Source organism: Molothrus ater, chromosome 15, assembly GCF_012460135.2.
Source record: "Molothrus ater isolate BHLD 08-10-18 breed brown headed cowbird chromosome 15, BPBGC_Mater_1.1, whole genome shotgun sequence".
NCBI lineage: Eukaryota > Metazoa > Chordata > Aves > Passeriformes > Icteridae > Molothrus > Molothrus ater.
Genome location: NC_050492.2, coordinates 11,841,709 through 11,856,999, shown reverse-complemented (window position 1 = coordinate 11,856,999; position 15,291 = coordinate 11,841,709). Strand labels below are relative to the sequence as shown.

Below are 15,291 nucleotides of genomic sequence, written 5' to 3'. Positions count from 1 at the left end.
CCTGCCTGTTTTAGTTCCTGGTTCCCCATGTTTCCTTGCAGGGGTGCATGAGGTGTTTCTCCTGTGCCATGGGCAGCATGGCACCATGCAGGGTCACCAGGGTGCAGCAGTAGGTGCAGCAGTAGGTGCAGCCTCTGTTGCAATTGCAGGAACAAACACTTTGTTCTGTCCCTCTCTCAGCAATGCTACCTCATCCTGTTCCCACTCCTCCATCTCCTCCACCCATGAGGACTTTATCCTGCTTCAGGTGTCCTTCCACAGCCAGCTGCCCTGCCCTGGCACCTCAACACACCCCATGCAATGCTTGGCACTGGGAAGAGTTTTGGGGCTGGAGGAGCCATTTGGGGCAGGGATTCCAGGGCAGCTGCTTGCTCAGTGTTCTGTTAGAGGACGGAAACACTGATGGGATGGAGAGGGGAGAGTGTCAGGCACCAATGCCAGCTGTCCCAGGCACTATCTCACATCCTCATTCTCTGTTTATTCATCTTGGACAAGGAGGATATTCAGCCCATCGACAGCCATAAAATGAGATTAGAGACCAGGAGGCGCCAACGGGAGGCGGCCACATCCGTGGGCAGCTGGCCTTGTTCTTTGGCCTCTGCCAGCCCAACAGTGGCCTCACCTCTCCCCTCTGTCTGCAGTGCTGTGAGTCTGCAGCCATCGTGTCTGCCATCCCTCTTGGTGCCACAGGAATGAGACGTGGCAGTGCCATGCCATGATATGAGCCATGCCACTGCCAGCAGTGTCCCTGTGGGACAGGCACACCCTGTGCTACAGGACAAGGCTGCTGCCCCAAGACACCCTCCCCAGCCCTGGCTGTGCCCAGTGCAACCCCAAAGCCAGCATCCTCCCCTGCCTCAGCGCCACAGGCAGGAATGACAGCAACAAACCTGTGTCACACAGGATCCCTGCTTGGCTTTATTTTCACCCATGCCTAAAAAATAAAAAGGAAAACCAGTTCTGCCTTATATACACAAAACCTGAGCTGAAGTCCTGAGTTGATGCACACATTTGTCGTCATCACCGAGCACACCTGGTAACAGAGGCCGTGGGAAGTGTCACTGGCAGGAGGGAGATCCAAAGCCTTTGAGGGCTGGAGCAGAGCAGTGCACACAGTGGGATAAGTGGGACCCACTTGTAAAAGCCACAGCACACCTGGGGACTTTGTGTTCTGGGGGCTGGGAGCGGTGGGGGCTGGCGATGGACAGTGTGGCCAAGGCATGTGAGGCACCAGCAATGTCAGGTGGGATGTGAGGGTTTGACTGGGTGGTCTTCAGGCAGCAGGGACATGTCTGCTGCTCCATCCTGCCAGAGCTTGGAGAGAAAATGCTGAGAAACGTCCCACAAGTCACCATTCAAGGCTCATTCTCCTTCATGTCTGTCTTGGTCTTTGGAATTGAAGCTGAGGAGCACGTGGTGCAACATGAGAAGGAGCCACAGACCCTGCTGTGCCCCAGCTGTGCCCCACTGGCCTTTGAGGTTGCTGAAACTGGGATGTACATTAATCTGGGCCTATACAATGGTCAAGACTCCACAGGATAAAGAGACTTCTCAGCTGCAGTTCACCAGTAGGAATGGGTGGGGTTTAACTAACTGGCCTAGAGAACACAGTGAGTGAGAGGGAGTGCAGTGCATGGAGGAGCAGGGAGACAGGGAGGACAAAATCTGTGGTCCTGTAATCTGAATTTTAAAGAAAATAGGAAAATAAATGCTTCTCTGTCTTTCTGAAAACCACCTGTCCATCACCTAACACCAGGGCACATGCCAGTCATTTCTTGCATGCCTGAGGAGGCCCCTGCCTGCCTGGCAGCAGCTCCTGGTGCCTGCAGTTACTGTGCTCCCTTGGACCAGCATCCCAAACTCTCCCAGGATTGGCCCTTCTGGACAGCCTCGGGCTGGTTCTTGGATCCTGTCCCGATAGCAAACCTTCTGTTCTCCTTCCCTTCCCCATGGAAGAGCTCAGCAGGGTGGTCTGCCCCAAATGTTCCCTTCTACCCTCTCCCTGTGTGCCCTGGCTGCAGTGCCACCTTGCCATGGCACAGCCAGGGGAACCAGGGCTGTTCCACATGGCTCTGGGTGGCTGCAGAGGCAGGGCTGGGATGCAGGGTTGGGCACTGCCAGGGTCACTGGGCACATGGGTGGGGATGTTCAGGTACACTTGTCAAGGGTGTGCTCCTGCTTGCTGCCCTCACTGTAGTTTGAAGGGCTCCCATGTCACCTCCCACAGCCGAGGGACTTGCCTGGTTCCCAGAGCTCAGCTTGCTCTGCCCTCCTCACCTCGCTTCCCGGGAGACCAGCTCAGCAGAAATTCATTTTGCCTTGAGTCCAGCCAGGTCTTTTCCTATTTCAGTCTTCTTCAAACTGCCCAAAAGCACCAGGCAGCTGGGTTGCCAGGAACACCAAAGGAAGCACCTGGAGCACCACAGGAAAGCCCTCCTCCACTATCACCCCCTTCCTTCTGCTGACAGCAGCACCTTGCTACACAGACCAGAGACCAAGCCAGTGTGTGGTTCCTATGGGAGAGCAGTATCTAACCCATGTTTTTACACAGAGGAGAGCCCACCAGTCCCTTGGGAAGGCCCAGTGCCACCCGGCCCAGCCTCGCTGCCTGCCCCATCGGTTCAGCCAGGGACAGTCATGTCTTTGGGAAGGGGCTGTCACCCTTCAGAGCACGTGGGCTGGCAGGGCTCTGCTGCATAGTGCTTTTCTCTTGGGGTCCATAGCTGGTGGAGAGGGTTAAGGCATGAATTCTTCCTTGATCGTCAGCGGAGATGAGGAGACGAGGCTTGGGGCATTGCTGCTGCAGAGGCCTCCAATGGGTCCCAGGGTGCTGACAGCTGGTGGGGTTGGCGTGGTGGTGCTGGTGGGCTGGCTCTGCTGCTGCAGCTTCTTCTTGTTCACCTTCCTCTCCTTCGCCCTCCGATTCTGAAACCAGATTTTCACCTGCAGAACGGAAAAGATGGCAATGAAGAGATGAGGATGGACTCAGGCAAGGATGACAACCTCCAGTCCCCACGGGGCAGGGAGGGCATCCCAAAGTTCGGAAGGGAAGGGATGTCTGCGGAGCAAGGTGGGGCCTCCTCTGACTGCTTGGGCTAAAGCCCTGGCCCTTCCCCACCCCATGTCCACAGGGCTGGGGTTTGTGGGGTGCTGCAGCACTGACCTGGCGCTCGGTGAGCCCCAGGGCCGCGGCCAGCTCGGCCTTGCGGCGGATGGTGATGTAGCGGCTGTAGTGGAACTCCTTCTCCAGCTCCAGGCGCTGGTGGTCCGTGTACACCACCCGGTACTTGTCTTTTGTCCTGGTCTTGCCTGGCAGAGAGAGCAGAGCGGGGGGTGAGCCAGCAGGGGAAGAAGGGGAGCAGTGGAATGGAAGGAGCATCCCCGAGGGCACGGAGGAGACACACAGCCTGTGGAGAGCTCAGGACAACATGGCAATGCCTCCCCACTGGGGAGCAGTGGGACAATCAGGAAGCTCCTACTGGCTTTAACATCCTTCCTGTTTTGCACCAGTGTTTTTTCTTGTTGGGAAGTACCAGGGCTTTGATGGAATTGCTTGGAGGAAAGAGCAGGAGGGATTCAGAGGCACCCCAGAAGATGGACCATAAATCTCCTGTGCCATGATGCATGGTTCCTGAGAGGAGCAGAGCTGCAGGTCCTGTGGTGGGCTGAGGACAGGCTGCCAGGCAGGGCTAAGGAAAGCCCAGCTCCTTTTCTAGGATGCCCCAAACCAAGGTGTCATCACTTGAACATGCATAGATCAGAAGAGGGGAAGGCCTGCAAGGACCACATTTCTCTGCCACCCAGAGGGTCACTCTCCTTCTCCCTACTGAGCTAAGACAGAAGGCACTAAGTTCCTTTGTTATTCCACAGGCACACAGGGTGAGCTGTGGAACTCTGCCTGGGCTGTGGGGGCAGGTGGCACTCTGAGGGAGGACACCCATGCCTGGCAGTTTGCTGACAAGTTCCTGGTGTTTTCCTCTGCAGAAGAGTCCATAGGCAGGGAATAAATACAGCTGTGAATATTTGCTTCTCCACCCAAAATTACAAAATCCTGTTTCAGGGAATCGAGAGGGATGATGCCTGGCCATTTGTTTGCCTGGCAGATGTGTTTGCCCATCTTCTGAATTTCTGATGCTGAGAGCAGTGCTGCTGTGGGAAGGAGTGGGAGCAAGCTCAGAACAGCTCCATGGATCTCCCTGGGGCTGCCCTGGGTGTATCAACAAGATACTGCACACCACTGCTGCAGATGTGCAGAAAGGGATTTCTAGTGACCCAGCAACCTCCATAACTGTGCATGCAGCCTGGTTCTGCCAGGAAATGGGATCTTGGTGTGCCTGCCATCCTGTTCATCTGTTCTCCCTAACGAGTCCTTTGCACATCCACCCATTTCGGCCAAATCAGTTGCACACCAGGCAGTCCCAGCAGTACAACTGTATTCTGACACCATCCAAGTGGAAGCAGGAGTTTAGGTGCAGAGGAAAACTGGGCTCTAGAGACCCTAATGAGACATCAGAGAACATCCACAGAGCAAACTCCAACCTCCAGGCTGCAAATCTGCTTGTCAACCAGCTCAGTTTTAGTTTTATTTTTATCAGCATCTCTCTCCTGCTCTCCCATTGCAAGGAGATGGAGACATTCCTAAGCCACTTCTTATGCTGAAACCTAATTGTGAAAGAGTTCAAGGCAGGATGACCCACGGCCACAGAGTACTGCAGGTGGGAGAGGGGCTCCCTTGCAGCATCCCATGGGATGGATGAAAACAGCTGGATTCCTACTGAATAAGCAGGAGCCACAAGAATCCAGCTCATGGCATTGACCACTGAGCAAACCAAGAGTGGAAGCACGAGTGGGAGCCAGCAGGACCTGGGATGGGCATGGAAGGCATCTCACCCTGCTGGACTTGATGCTGGCCCTCCCAGGCACCCAAGCAGCAGTCACTCAGTTCAATTTAGCACCCAGTTTCCATGACTGTGCCACTGTCTGTGTCCTCCTGCCATTGCTCCTGGTGGTGCTGGCATGGGCTCAGCACAGCATGAGCAGGTGATGGCTGAGCATCCCAGCACAGTGCCCAAGAAGCACTGAGGCTGTCCAGTGATCCATGGAAAAGGGAAGGAGCCCAGCAAGGCTGCAACATGACCAGGAATAGAACCAGATTTCCAGCACCAGGGCAGGACTTCAGCCATTAACTCATATTTGAGGGATGTGATGAATTCAGTGAACGTTTCAGAGAGGGGAGCCCAGCTCATCCCAGGGCTGGTCAGAAGCAAACACCTAATCCCTCCTCACCACCATCAGGTCAAACCTGTGCATACCACACAGGGTGACTCTGTGGGTTAAAAAGGGTAAAAAAGGTTAATTTGATTGAGCAAGGTGTTCATGGAGTGTCTGAGAGACAGAGCTGAAACACAGATATTCCAAGTGCAAGGGGTGATGGCAGCTTTGCCAGGCTCTTGTCTCCTGCCTGGCACACATCAGCTGTGACAGCTCCAAACAGAACTGCCCACAGGAGCCCTGCTGGGCTGGAGTGATGCTGGGGGCACCCAGCCCATGCAGGATCCTACCCTGCCCTCACCCTCCCACGGGGCCCCTCTCCATCCTGGGGGTCACTGCTGCCTCTCACCGGCTTCACCAGCATCAAAAGAACTCCTGCAGCCCAGCCCAGGGGGGAGCTGTGCTGGATCTGCAAACACAGCAATTCCCAAGAAGTTACAGAATAAACCAGATGCTCTGGTGGAGATTTATGTGAGGTTTAGCAGCTCCATGAGAAACTGGGCTCCCTCTGGTTGCTGCAGGCTCAGGGCCTCCTGCAAGATTTTTCTTTCTCATAGACTTATCTTTTTTCTTTTTTTTTTCATTTGAAAGCAAAAGCCTCTCTAAAGAGATAATAACTTAAAAATGGTCTTACTTGCAATGTTTTTATTTGAATACCACTGTTTGGAAAAAAGGAACACCTGGAAAGTGAAGGAGTTGACAGATAGAGTAAAAAAAATAAATTAAAGACTAAAGAAATAAGGTGGTTTGTGAATATCACATATGCCATGAATTTCAGTAGGAATTATTATTTCCTGCTGCAGCTGTAAATAGATCCATCACAGCCTGTTCTTTGTTATTCCTTCTTTATCCCTCATCCTGGATGGAGGCTGGGCTTTGCCTCAGGGCTGGCAGAGCCATCATGGGGTGAGCTGGGCACCAGGCTCAATATCAGTATCAATATCATCACTTTCTGCTCAATATCAGGTAGAAAAAACTCAAAACAGGAGGCTGACGACCAAGCCAGAGATGGAAAGTTATTCACCTCCACTAATTGCTGTTTTCGGATGTTTGCTGAATTCAGGGATGTACTGTGGGTGATTCACAAGGAAAAGAAAAGGATTTGCAAGAAATACTATTGACAATGAATAATTCAACTACCTTGAATATGAATGCTGGGTTACACTTAACTCTCTCCTGGAGACTTTTTATGGCTCTGTGAAAAGAAAGAGGAAATTCGGGACAAGCCAATCCGGTTCCTCATGGGGAGCCCGCGTGCCTATGGCCAAACAGAGGGATGGAACCAAACAGAGGGATGGAACTGCTCCTGCATTTCCAGCCAAGCCTGGCAAAGCTGAAACAGGCTGTCCCATGGCTGGGATAACCTGGAGCTGGGGCTGCTGCCCCAGGAGGCAGCGTGGCTGGGCTGCAGAGGGGGTGCCAGTGACGTCTCTTAGCACAGTTGTTAGCCCCTTCCGACCCTGCTATGCATTTACAGCCTCTTGTCCCTGAAAGACCAGGCAAAGGAACTGCTGGGACAGGCAAATGGAGCCATCCGTGGGGCCAGTGGGAATGGTTTGGGCTTTGGGATCAAGGCAGGGCCAATGACAGCGTGGAGAGAGGGTATCGTTAGCACTGTTAATGAGTAACCCTAATAGCACTCACCTGAGCCATGATTAGATAAGGGAATAGCTTTAATGTGCTCTGCAAAGCCCAAGGGACACACTCCCCAGTGTGCACACACACCCACGGGGGATGGAGCCCTGACCCCAGCCTGCAGTCACTGCCCACAGCAGCCCTGCCCCAAGACAGGCATAGCAGGGCTCAGCATCAGGAGCCTGGCAGGGGAAGGGAAAAGCAAAGTGGATCCTGTGCCCACCATCCCAAGCTCTCTCCCCTCATAGCCACAGTGGAGGCTGCCAGGAAGGGGACATTTCACCATCCCCAGTCCCGGCCTGCCCAAAGGATGGCTTCGAGTAAAAAACTGTGCCCCAAAACCCCTGACAGACTGAGAATATGGGCACTAAGACTGGTGATGAGCAGCTCTAAGAACAGCTGGGAAGGGGCTGCTTCAAACCAGGGAGCAAAGAGACTGTGGAGTGGCAGTGGCACCCTGTGTGAAGGTGGAGCAAAAGCTGGCATGTTGTGAGGGGATCAGCCCAGCTCCAAGGGAGGATCCGCATCCGTGGGACACATTTCTCCCAGGCATAGCAGGAGTAGCACAGCTGCCAGTAGCCAGGAGCATAAACTGCAGCACTTTTCTAAAAGTCTCTATTTCACAGGTCAAAGCAGCTCAAAATTACCACAACCACAAACTCTGGCTCTGTCCAGCTGTGCAGCCCTCAGGGCTCTGGTCAGGGAAGCTGGGGTATGGCAGCCCCAACTCACTGGCTGGAGCCACTGAGATGAGAACCCACGGTAGTGACAGCTGGCACCCCACAGCAGAGGTCCCCAAAGGCCTGGGGACACACTGGATGTTGCTCTGCAGAGGAGGTGCTGGCAGGGGGATGGAGGCATTGCTGCCAGGCTGCCTCAGCAGCTCTCATGCCTTGCTCTGTGCTGTGTCCTTGTGCTCCCAGAGCCATCCTGCCTGATCCCAGAGCCTGCCTGATCCCATCTTCCTGGCTGTGCTCTGGCCCCAACTGGCTCCATCTGTCCAGCCTTGTCTGCCCATCTGTCTGCACTGAGGGCCTGCTCCCACACTATCTGATAGCATTGCAATATTATAACGCTGAAAAGCATCAGGTGTAAAAGTCCTGTCACCACGGAGGACCTGGGAAAGAACTGGTCCCTACTGGAGGTAAAGTGCAGCAAACAGGGCACAAGGCTGTCCCCTCCATGTGGGTGCTTCCTCTCCATGATAAAGCTGCTCCATTCTGAATGAGCAGCATCTACTTGCAAAGAGGATTAAATCCTCCTATCCCAGAGGAATTAGTGCTCTGTCAGGATCTGGCATTTCTACCCAGGGAAAGGATCAAGGAAAACTTCCCTCCTCCCTGACAGAGCTTAGGCAATGCAACAGCTGGAGAAACTGAGGCACACAGTCCCACGATTAGAGCCATGAGATTCCCTGGACAGCTGAACCCCCCAGTCCTTCTGCAGCTCCATGGGGGGAAATCCCCCTCACAACCCCACAAAACTGAGGACAGCCAGCAGAGAAATACCCCATGACAGAGACCCCAGGCCCAGGAAAGGGCTGAGGTCAGCTCCTAAAGCTCAGGAGCCTCCAGGCTGGCTGGAGCCACCCTCATCTGGCAGCCAGATGTGCTCCAGCTGCCTGTGTGCAGAGGGGTCGATGCTCCCTCTGCCGAGCAGCACTGATGGGAGCTGTGCTGCACAAAACTCAGCTGAGGCTGGGCACAGACAGCCCAGCTCATTCCACCATCCCTGAACCCCCCAGAAACGGGAACCCCAACGCCTGCACTGGTGGTGGCAAGGGCTGAGCCTCTGATGCCCTCCCTGTTCACCCCCTCCCCACACTCATTTTCCCCCTTCCTTCCCCTCTGGCTCCAGCAGCCTCTCCAAAACACCCACGCTCCTCTGTGGCCTGGGAGGGGGGGATAAACCCGAGCCCCTCACACTCCCTGAGTGCTGGGAACCAGCAGCTCACGGTTTTCACAAGCCTTCCCCTTGCCTTGCATACTTCAACAGCCTCAGCTATTTTTCCCGTGCCGCAGGAAGCAGAGCAGTGATGGATGGGCCGGCCAGCCCGGGGGAAGGAGCGGAGCCATGTGGCTTGTTTCATCCCAGCCAGGGAGAAACGCCCCCCTCGGCAGGGCAATCCTCGAGATCCTGCCTGACATCACTCCTCTGCCAGAATGCGCTGCATTTAGACAACTGCTGGGTGTCAAAAACTGGGTGAGAGGAACCACACATCCTCTCTGTACATATTTAATGTCTCAGTGATGAGGAGGGAGGGAATGCTGCGTGAATCCTCACTCTGCCAAAGCTCCCCCATCTCTACTCTGGGTTGGAAAAATGGGCACTTGAGACATCAGGGTTGAGGCAGGACTCATCTTGGAGTCTGAGGGCCCCTCCAAGCAACCCAGCAATGCTCCTACATCCACAGTAGCTCTCCCCATGGTGGTTCACCTCACACAACCTGAATAATTCTTCCTGGTGCCAAAGGCCTCAGAGTAAACTGCAATTCTCCCATGTGCACCTGGTAGCAATAAAACCTGGTTCAACTTGGTATGTGAGCACTGGAAACATTTCACTTGCCAAACTGCACTGCTTGACCCAATGGCTTTCTGCTCTCGTGCTCACTGAGGATCAAGCTCTGTGCTCCCTAAAAAGCTTTGCTCTGAGTGTGTGCTGGGGGTTGTAGCAGAGCCTGGTGCATGGCACAGTCAGGCAGGGCAGCCCTGCTGCCAGGAAAAGGCAGAAACACCTGATCAAAGAGCTGGATTTGGAGAGTGCAAACTGGTGCACAGGAGCACAAGCTGGCCCTGGCTGGGTCTTGCACAGCCAGCACAGTGGGACAGGGACAGAGCTGAACCCACATCCACACCCACTGGTGAGGACACCCCCCCTGCAAGCCCCATTCTCCTCCCAGGAGGTGCAAGCCCCAAGGGGATGAAGAGCAATGCCCGGTGTTTGCAGCAAGCTGGTGATTCCCCATCACACCCCCACGTTCCTGGACATGGACATCACAAGCAGAAACCCTTCATCCCCAGGGGCAGCAGCACGAAGCTGGGTGTTGGGGCAAGTCTTTCCCAGCCCTGCAGTGACTGGATCCTTTATTTTGGCAACTGGCAAATTCCTTCAGTTGTTGCCATGTTTTATGAGGCTGAGCTGAGTGCCAGGCTGGCTCATGAGCTGGGTCAAAGAGCAGAGCAGTGCTGGGTGGCACACGGGCTGCTGGCACACGTGGGCTGGACACAGCCCCATCCAGAACATCACCTCACCTCACTCCAGCCTGATCCAGCTCATCCCAGCCTGCCTCCTGCCTGGATATGGCTCATCTGCAGTAGGAAGAGCAGGACAGCAAGGCAGTGGGGGGCCCATATGGACACCAGGGTTCTTCTCCCCCTTTGCAGCCCCATAGGGTTTGGCCTATCCTTGCCATGGGGTAGGGTGGGAAGGATGCAGCCCCTTATCCAAGGGATCACAAAGCTAACAGGACTGGAGTGGGTGTCCTTGAAAGGTCCCCTATAGGAAACATCTGTCATTGGCCAGAGGTTTAAAGTGTCCCTCTGCTAATCCCGGGGTATTAGCCAGCCAAGCCCATCACGTAGGCACTGCCAGTGCTCCAGGGAAGCCCTTTTTGTTCAAGGAAAGTCAATTCTAGGAAAGTTTGAGAGGCCTGTACCTTGGCCAGTAGGTTAAGCAGTCAACAAACCTCAGCTGGGGCCAGGAGCAGGTTGTGGGTTAATAATTCAAAGGGAGAAGACTGATGGGCCCTGACACACACCCTGAGTGTCCCAGTGAAGGAAAGGGTCTCACAGAGAATGAGCATGGCCTAAAGAGAGGCTCCCCATGCCGGGACTGACCAGGGAAATGCACTGTCCTCCAGCCAGCACCATCATCCCAAAACATACCAAGCACAGCAGGAATCCCAGCAGCCCAGGGGAAACGTTTCTGTCTCATTATTGGGATTTGAACTCTTTCCCCCAGTGTTCATGGGCCCCACTAGGAAAATAAACAGAGCTGGAAAACTGACCTAAAAATAATAAAACTGAGATGGGAAACTGCACACCCAGCAAATCACCACATGCTCAGAGCATCACTGCTTGCTCTCCATCACCCCAAAGCCTGCATGGGCACCACAGGCATTGGTACCACACAAAGCTCTGAGCACATTTGCCTCTGCAAGGGATTCTCCAACTGCACTTTCACTTGCAATATTTAGCACTGCAGCCCCTGCTCAATTAGTGACCTAAAAGCCAGACCCGAGGCAGTATCTGAGGATTTGCATGACTAACAAGCAGAGGGTGAATTTCAAAGTTCAGCCAGCTCCACTTCCAGCCACCTTCCTGAGCTTTTTATAAACCCTGGGTGCAATTCACAGGGAAGTTTGCAAATAATTGTGAATAAGGAGGAAGCATGCTGCTCTGACATGCTGCTAGTGAAGATTTTATGAGCAGAAAAGGAGGTGACATTGGAGAGAGAAACGAGGCCTGGGGACATCTTCCAGCACAGTTCCCTGTAACTCTCAATTCCTGGTGACTGCAGTTTAATCCCTTCTGCTGCTGGGTTAGCTCGGCTCAGCTGCAGCAGGAATGTAGCAACAGGTACAGAAAATCACCCCCCTGTAAAGCCTGACTCTGCAGTGAGTCACTGGGAGATTTCTCATTGATTTTTCTCAAGCTCTGGATCATATTTGCAGAAGTGCCTGACACACTCATATTCCCTGCACAACATTTTATTTTGCTACCACGCAACTCTTCCCTAAAAGCTTTCAAACTATGGCCAGAAGCTGTTCATAGGAGCCAAGACACAAAGGGAGCATTAACTTACAACCCTCTGAAGTATTATGATTTATAGCATTCACAATGAAACTGTTGATATTTATAGCAAAAAACTCCATGTATTCATTTCCTATTCCCACTGCGGTGAGATGAGGAGTTTATCAATCCAGACTGATCAAAGTCCAGTTCATTGATTTCAATAAAATGATTCATCTAAGAACTTCAGCCTTATCTATGTCAAACCCATCTCTGCCCTACTCTCTTTCAAGCTTAATGAAGACTTTTATTTAAAGGGCAGCACTGGAAAGCACCAACTGCATCCCACCATCTCCCAGCTCATGATCCCACCACCACCAACCCTGCAGCAGCATTGGGCTTGGACCCAGCAGAGGTGCAAGGACAGGTCCTTAATCTGTGGGTGACTTATAAAAGGAGCTTTCAGGTCATCCTTGCAGAGGAAAGCACCCCAAGAAAGAGCCTTTCACCCCTGCATCGCTGTGCTGGGGCAGCTCCTCTGTGTGTGAGAGGAACAAGGCTGGTTTATTTGTTCCTTTGTATGTATTTGATCTAAGAGATACAAACTAAGCAACTAATGATATTTTTTCAGAATTCAATCAGCTCAATTGTTGTCTAACTCAATCAGAGGCACTTTCAAGCTCCTGCTTTATCTTGGCCCCACTGCTGGGTGTAAACCCATGGCCTTGATCCAGAGGAGAGGTGTGCTGATGGCTTTCCTTCCCCATTCATTTTCCCTCCCACCTCTCTTCTCAGAAGAAACCAAGATGTTCAGACTTACAAAACCCACAGAAGTGGCAGGGTCCCTGCTGCAGGGGAGGGCTGCACATTTCCCTTTCCACCCTGGGCAGAGGGAAGCGCTCAGCCCTGGCACGCCTGTGGGTCTCCATCCCTGCATCTGGGGGGAAGCATTTTTCCTAAATAGTTACATTCAGCGCTTAAAATGGGACAGGAAATACCAGCCTGCCTCTCCCTCCTCTTTCCAGACTAGGGTTGGGTTTTTTTCCATTTATCTGGATGTTCTGCCTGCTCTACTGCACATTGGTCCCCATCCCTGCCACACAGATTCTGGGAATGTGAGTAGGTATTTTCCATGCTGTAAGACCCCAGGCACCTCTGCAGAAGGCCCTTAGATGGTCCTTGGCCACTGGGAACAGTGCAGAGCCAAAAACTGGAGGCACTTTGCAAACAGGGAGCCCAGGCCCTGATTCCAGGGATCTGGGGCAGCAGTAACCCCAAGCACACTCACCCCTGAGAGATGCCCACAGCCACTCCTGCAATGAGCTGGCCCCAGCAGTGCTCTGAGGAGCTCATGGCCAGCACAGCAGAGGGAGAGGGGTGGCAGGTTCAGGCAAGCCCCATGGGTCCTGCTGGGAAGGGTCCAGGCTGGGAAGATGAAAGGGTGAGGGTAGGTCAGGACAAAGGGCCCGCACCTCACCTCACTGCCAAAGGAGCCGGCCACCATCTCCATGACAAAGAGAAGTCCCTGTCAATTTGGGCTGGCCCCAAGGGGGACCTGCCCACTGCCTTTGAAGTGGGCAGCAGGGCAGGGAGGGGGCTGGGGTCACCCAGACGCTTCCCCCAGGTCAGGAGTTCAGCGGGGACAGGACCCTGGGGACAGCATGACCACTCCGAGCCCAGGGCCAGAGGTAATCACAGGAACCAGGGCCCCCTTTCCTGCAGAGCTGGGCACCCACTGGCCCCTGCACCTGCAGCAGCCACAGCCACCCTCCATGTGGCACTGTCCCCACACGGTGCCACTCACACACACACCATGCACCACTCCATCCTCACAGCACTCTGTACACACACACAGAGCACACTGTCACCTCCCCCAGACACACCTGGCGGCACTACCTGTACACGCACACTGGTCATGGTGCCCTGCACACACACACAGAGCCTGCAGCACCGCACTGAATCCACCTCATGCACATACAGAGCATGGACATACACACAGCTCCTTCCCTGCACACGCACACAGCTTCGGGCACTTTGCACACCCACCACACACAGCCTCACATGCCAGCTCACACTCCCTTGCACACACACAGCCTCTCACATGCCAGCTCACACTCCCTTGCACACCCACCACACACAGCCTCTCACATGCCAGCTCACACTTATGTACGGCCACAGCCCCACGCTCTCACCCTTTCACTTTTGAGACCCTCCCCAATCCAACATCCCCCAGGGTTCTCGGGGTCTCTGGCTCTGCCCATCCTACCCAGTGGCCACAGGCAATGGCACCAACTGTGAAAATGACTTTCCAGCCATGAAAACCCAGCAGCCAGTGTGGAAGGACAGCACCCATCCTCAGCCCCTGCCACCTCAGAGCTCCCCTGCTCCTTGAGGACTGGCTGTCGTGCCAAGGGCAGGCCAAGCTCACTGTCCCTCTGGCAGTCCCCACGCAGGGTGAGCCACAGAGCAGGATCCAGCCCTGCAGGAGCGCAGAGGGATCCTCTGCCCGCGGCACGGTGCAGGGCTGCGCTTTCCTTACCGTTGTTGCTGGTGCTGGGAATGCTGCGCCTCATCCACTCGTACGGGGTGCGTCTCTGGCCATTGGGGGACAGCTGGGGCACCGAGCTGCTGATGGCTGGGGGCAGAAGTCCAGAGCCCGGAGGCTGAATGGGATTAAAATCTGGGGGGCTGAATCCGAACTGGCCGGGGCTGGCGGTGGAAGGGGTCGCGGCGGTGCCGTAGGAATGCCAGTCCTCCTTGGCAGGGGTGTAGGGCGAGGCCCAGGCCGCCGCGGGCTGCCCGTGGTGCAGCTCGCTGTTAATGCCCGGCACATGGTGGTAGCCGGCGAAGTCCGAGTACTGCGGCGGGCCCGGCACGTAGTTCTGGGGGTTGAGGTTGAGGCTGGGGTGCCGGACGGGGCTGGGATACATGTTGGTGTCCTTATCCACAAGATATCCCACGTACATCTTCGCGGGCCGGCCCCGCGCTCATGCTGCGCCGCCGAGCCGCTCTGCGGCCGCCCGGGTTCGGCGGGAGGCGGCCGCCCCTCCTTCGGCAGCGCTCACCTGGGCGCCTTGGGGAGCTGTCCTGGGGCCAGGCACCTCCCTGCCCACGGGCTTTTATTGGGCCCAACCTCTCGCAGCATTTGCATTGAAAGGCAGGTTTGCATTTCAAAGTGCAGAAACCCCAGCGGGTGAGGGGGACGAGTTCAAGCTTCCCACTCTGGCTGCAAGGAGGATGAGGTAGGGGGTGACCCCAGGGAGGACTCCCCAGTCCCTCTGTCACTACCTCACAACCGTTCCCATGCCACAGGATGTGGTCCCTCTGTAGTAGCTGGCTTTGGGGACATTAGGGTGCAGCAGGAGTCCCGTGAGGATGCCCCAAGGGACCCCACCACCATCCATACCCCAGGAACAGGATACCTTGGGATTAAAAGCTGGCTGCACGAGGGGACAAGCTGGCCCGTGTCACCTGCCCTGTCCCTACGTTGGAGGACACCAAGTTCTTGCTCTGAATGGCATTTTCCTGTGCCCAGCAGCAGCATCTGCCTCTTTGGAAAAGAGGGGCTGGTGGAGGCTCTGGGTCTGCATTTCCTTCATCCCAGGGCAAGCCCACCCCTCCAATCCTGAGAGCAAAGCTCAGCCCAGCCTCAGGG

General features: G+C 54.8%; 1 protein-coding gene across 1 annotated transcript; it reads right to left on the bottom strand.

The window, feature by feature from the left end:
* Positions 1-2,736: 2,736 nt before the first annotated feature.
* Positions 2,737-14,602, bottom strand: CDX1 (caudal type homeobox 1). The gene is made up of 3 exons (XM_036391837.2): positions 14,176-14,602; positions 3,164-3,309; positions 2,737-2,943 (listed from the first exon to the last, which is right to left on the bottom strand). Exons 1-3 carry the CDS (start codon positions 14,600-14,602, stop codon positions 2,737-2,739), a joined length of 780 nt encoding a protein of 259 aa, XP_036247730.1.
* Positions 14,603-15,291: the final 689 nt, after the last annotated feature.

Coding starts and splice junctions, on each gene's coding strand:
- CDX1 (XM_036391837.2), bottom strand. CDS start 14,602: ATGTACGTGGGATATCTTGTGGATAAGGACACCAACATGTATCCCAGC. Junction 3,310..14,175: donor TCCCAGCACCAGCAACAACG/GTAAGGAAAGCG, acceptor TCTCTCTGCCAG/GCAAGACCAGGACAAAAGAC. Junction 2,944..3,163: donor TGGGGCTCACCGAGCGCCAG/GTCAGTGCTGCA, acceptor TCCGTTCTGCAG/GTGAAAATCTGGTTTCAGAA.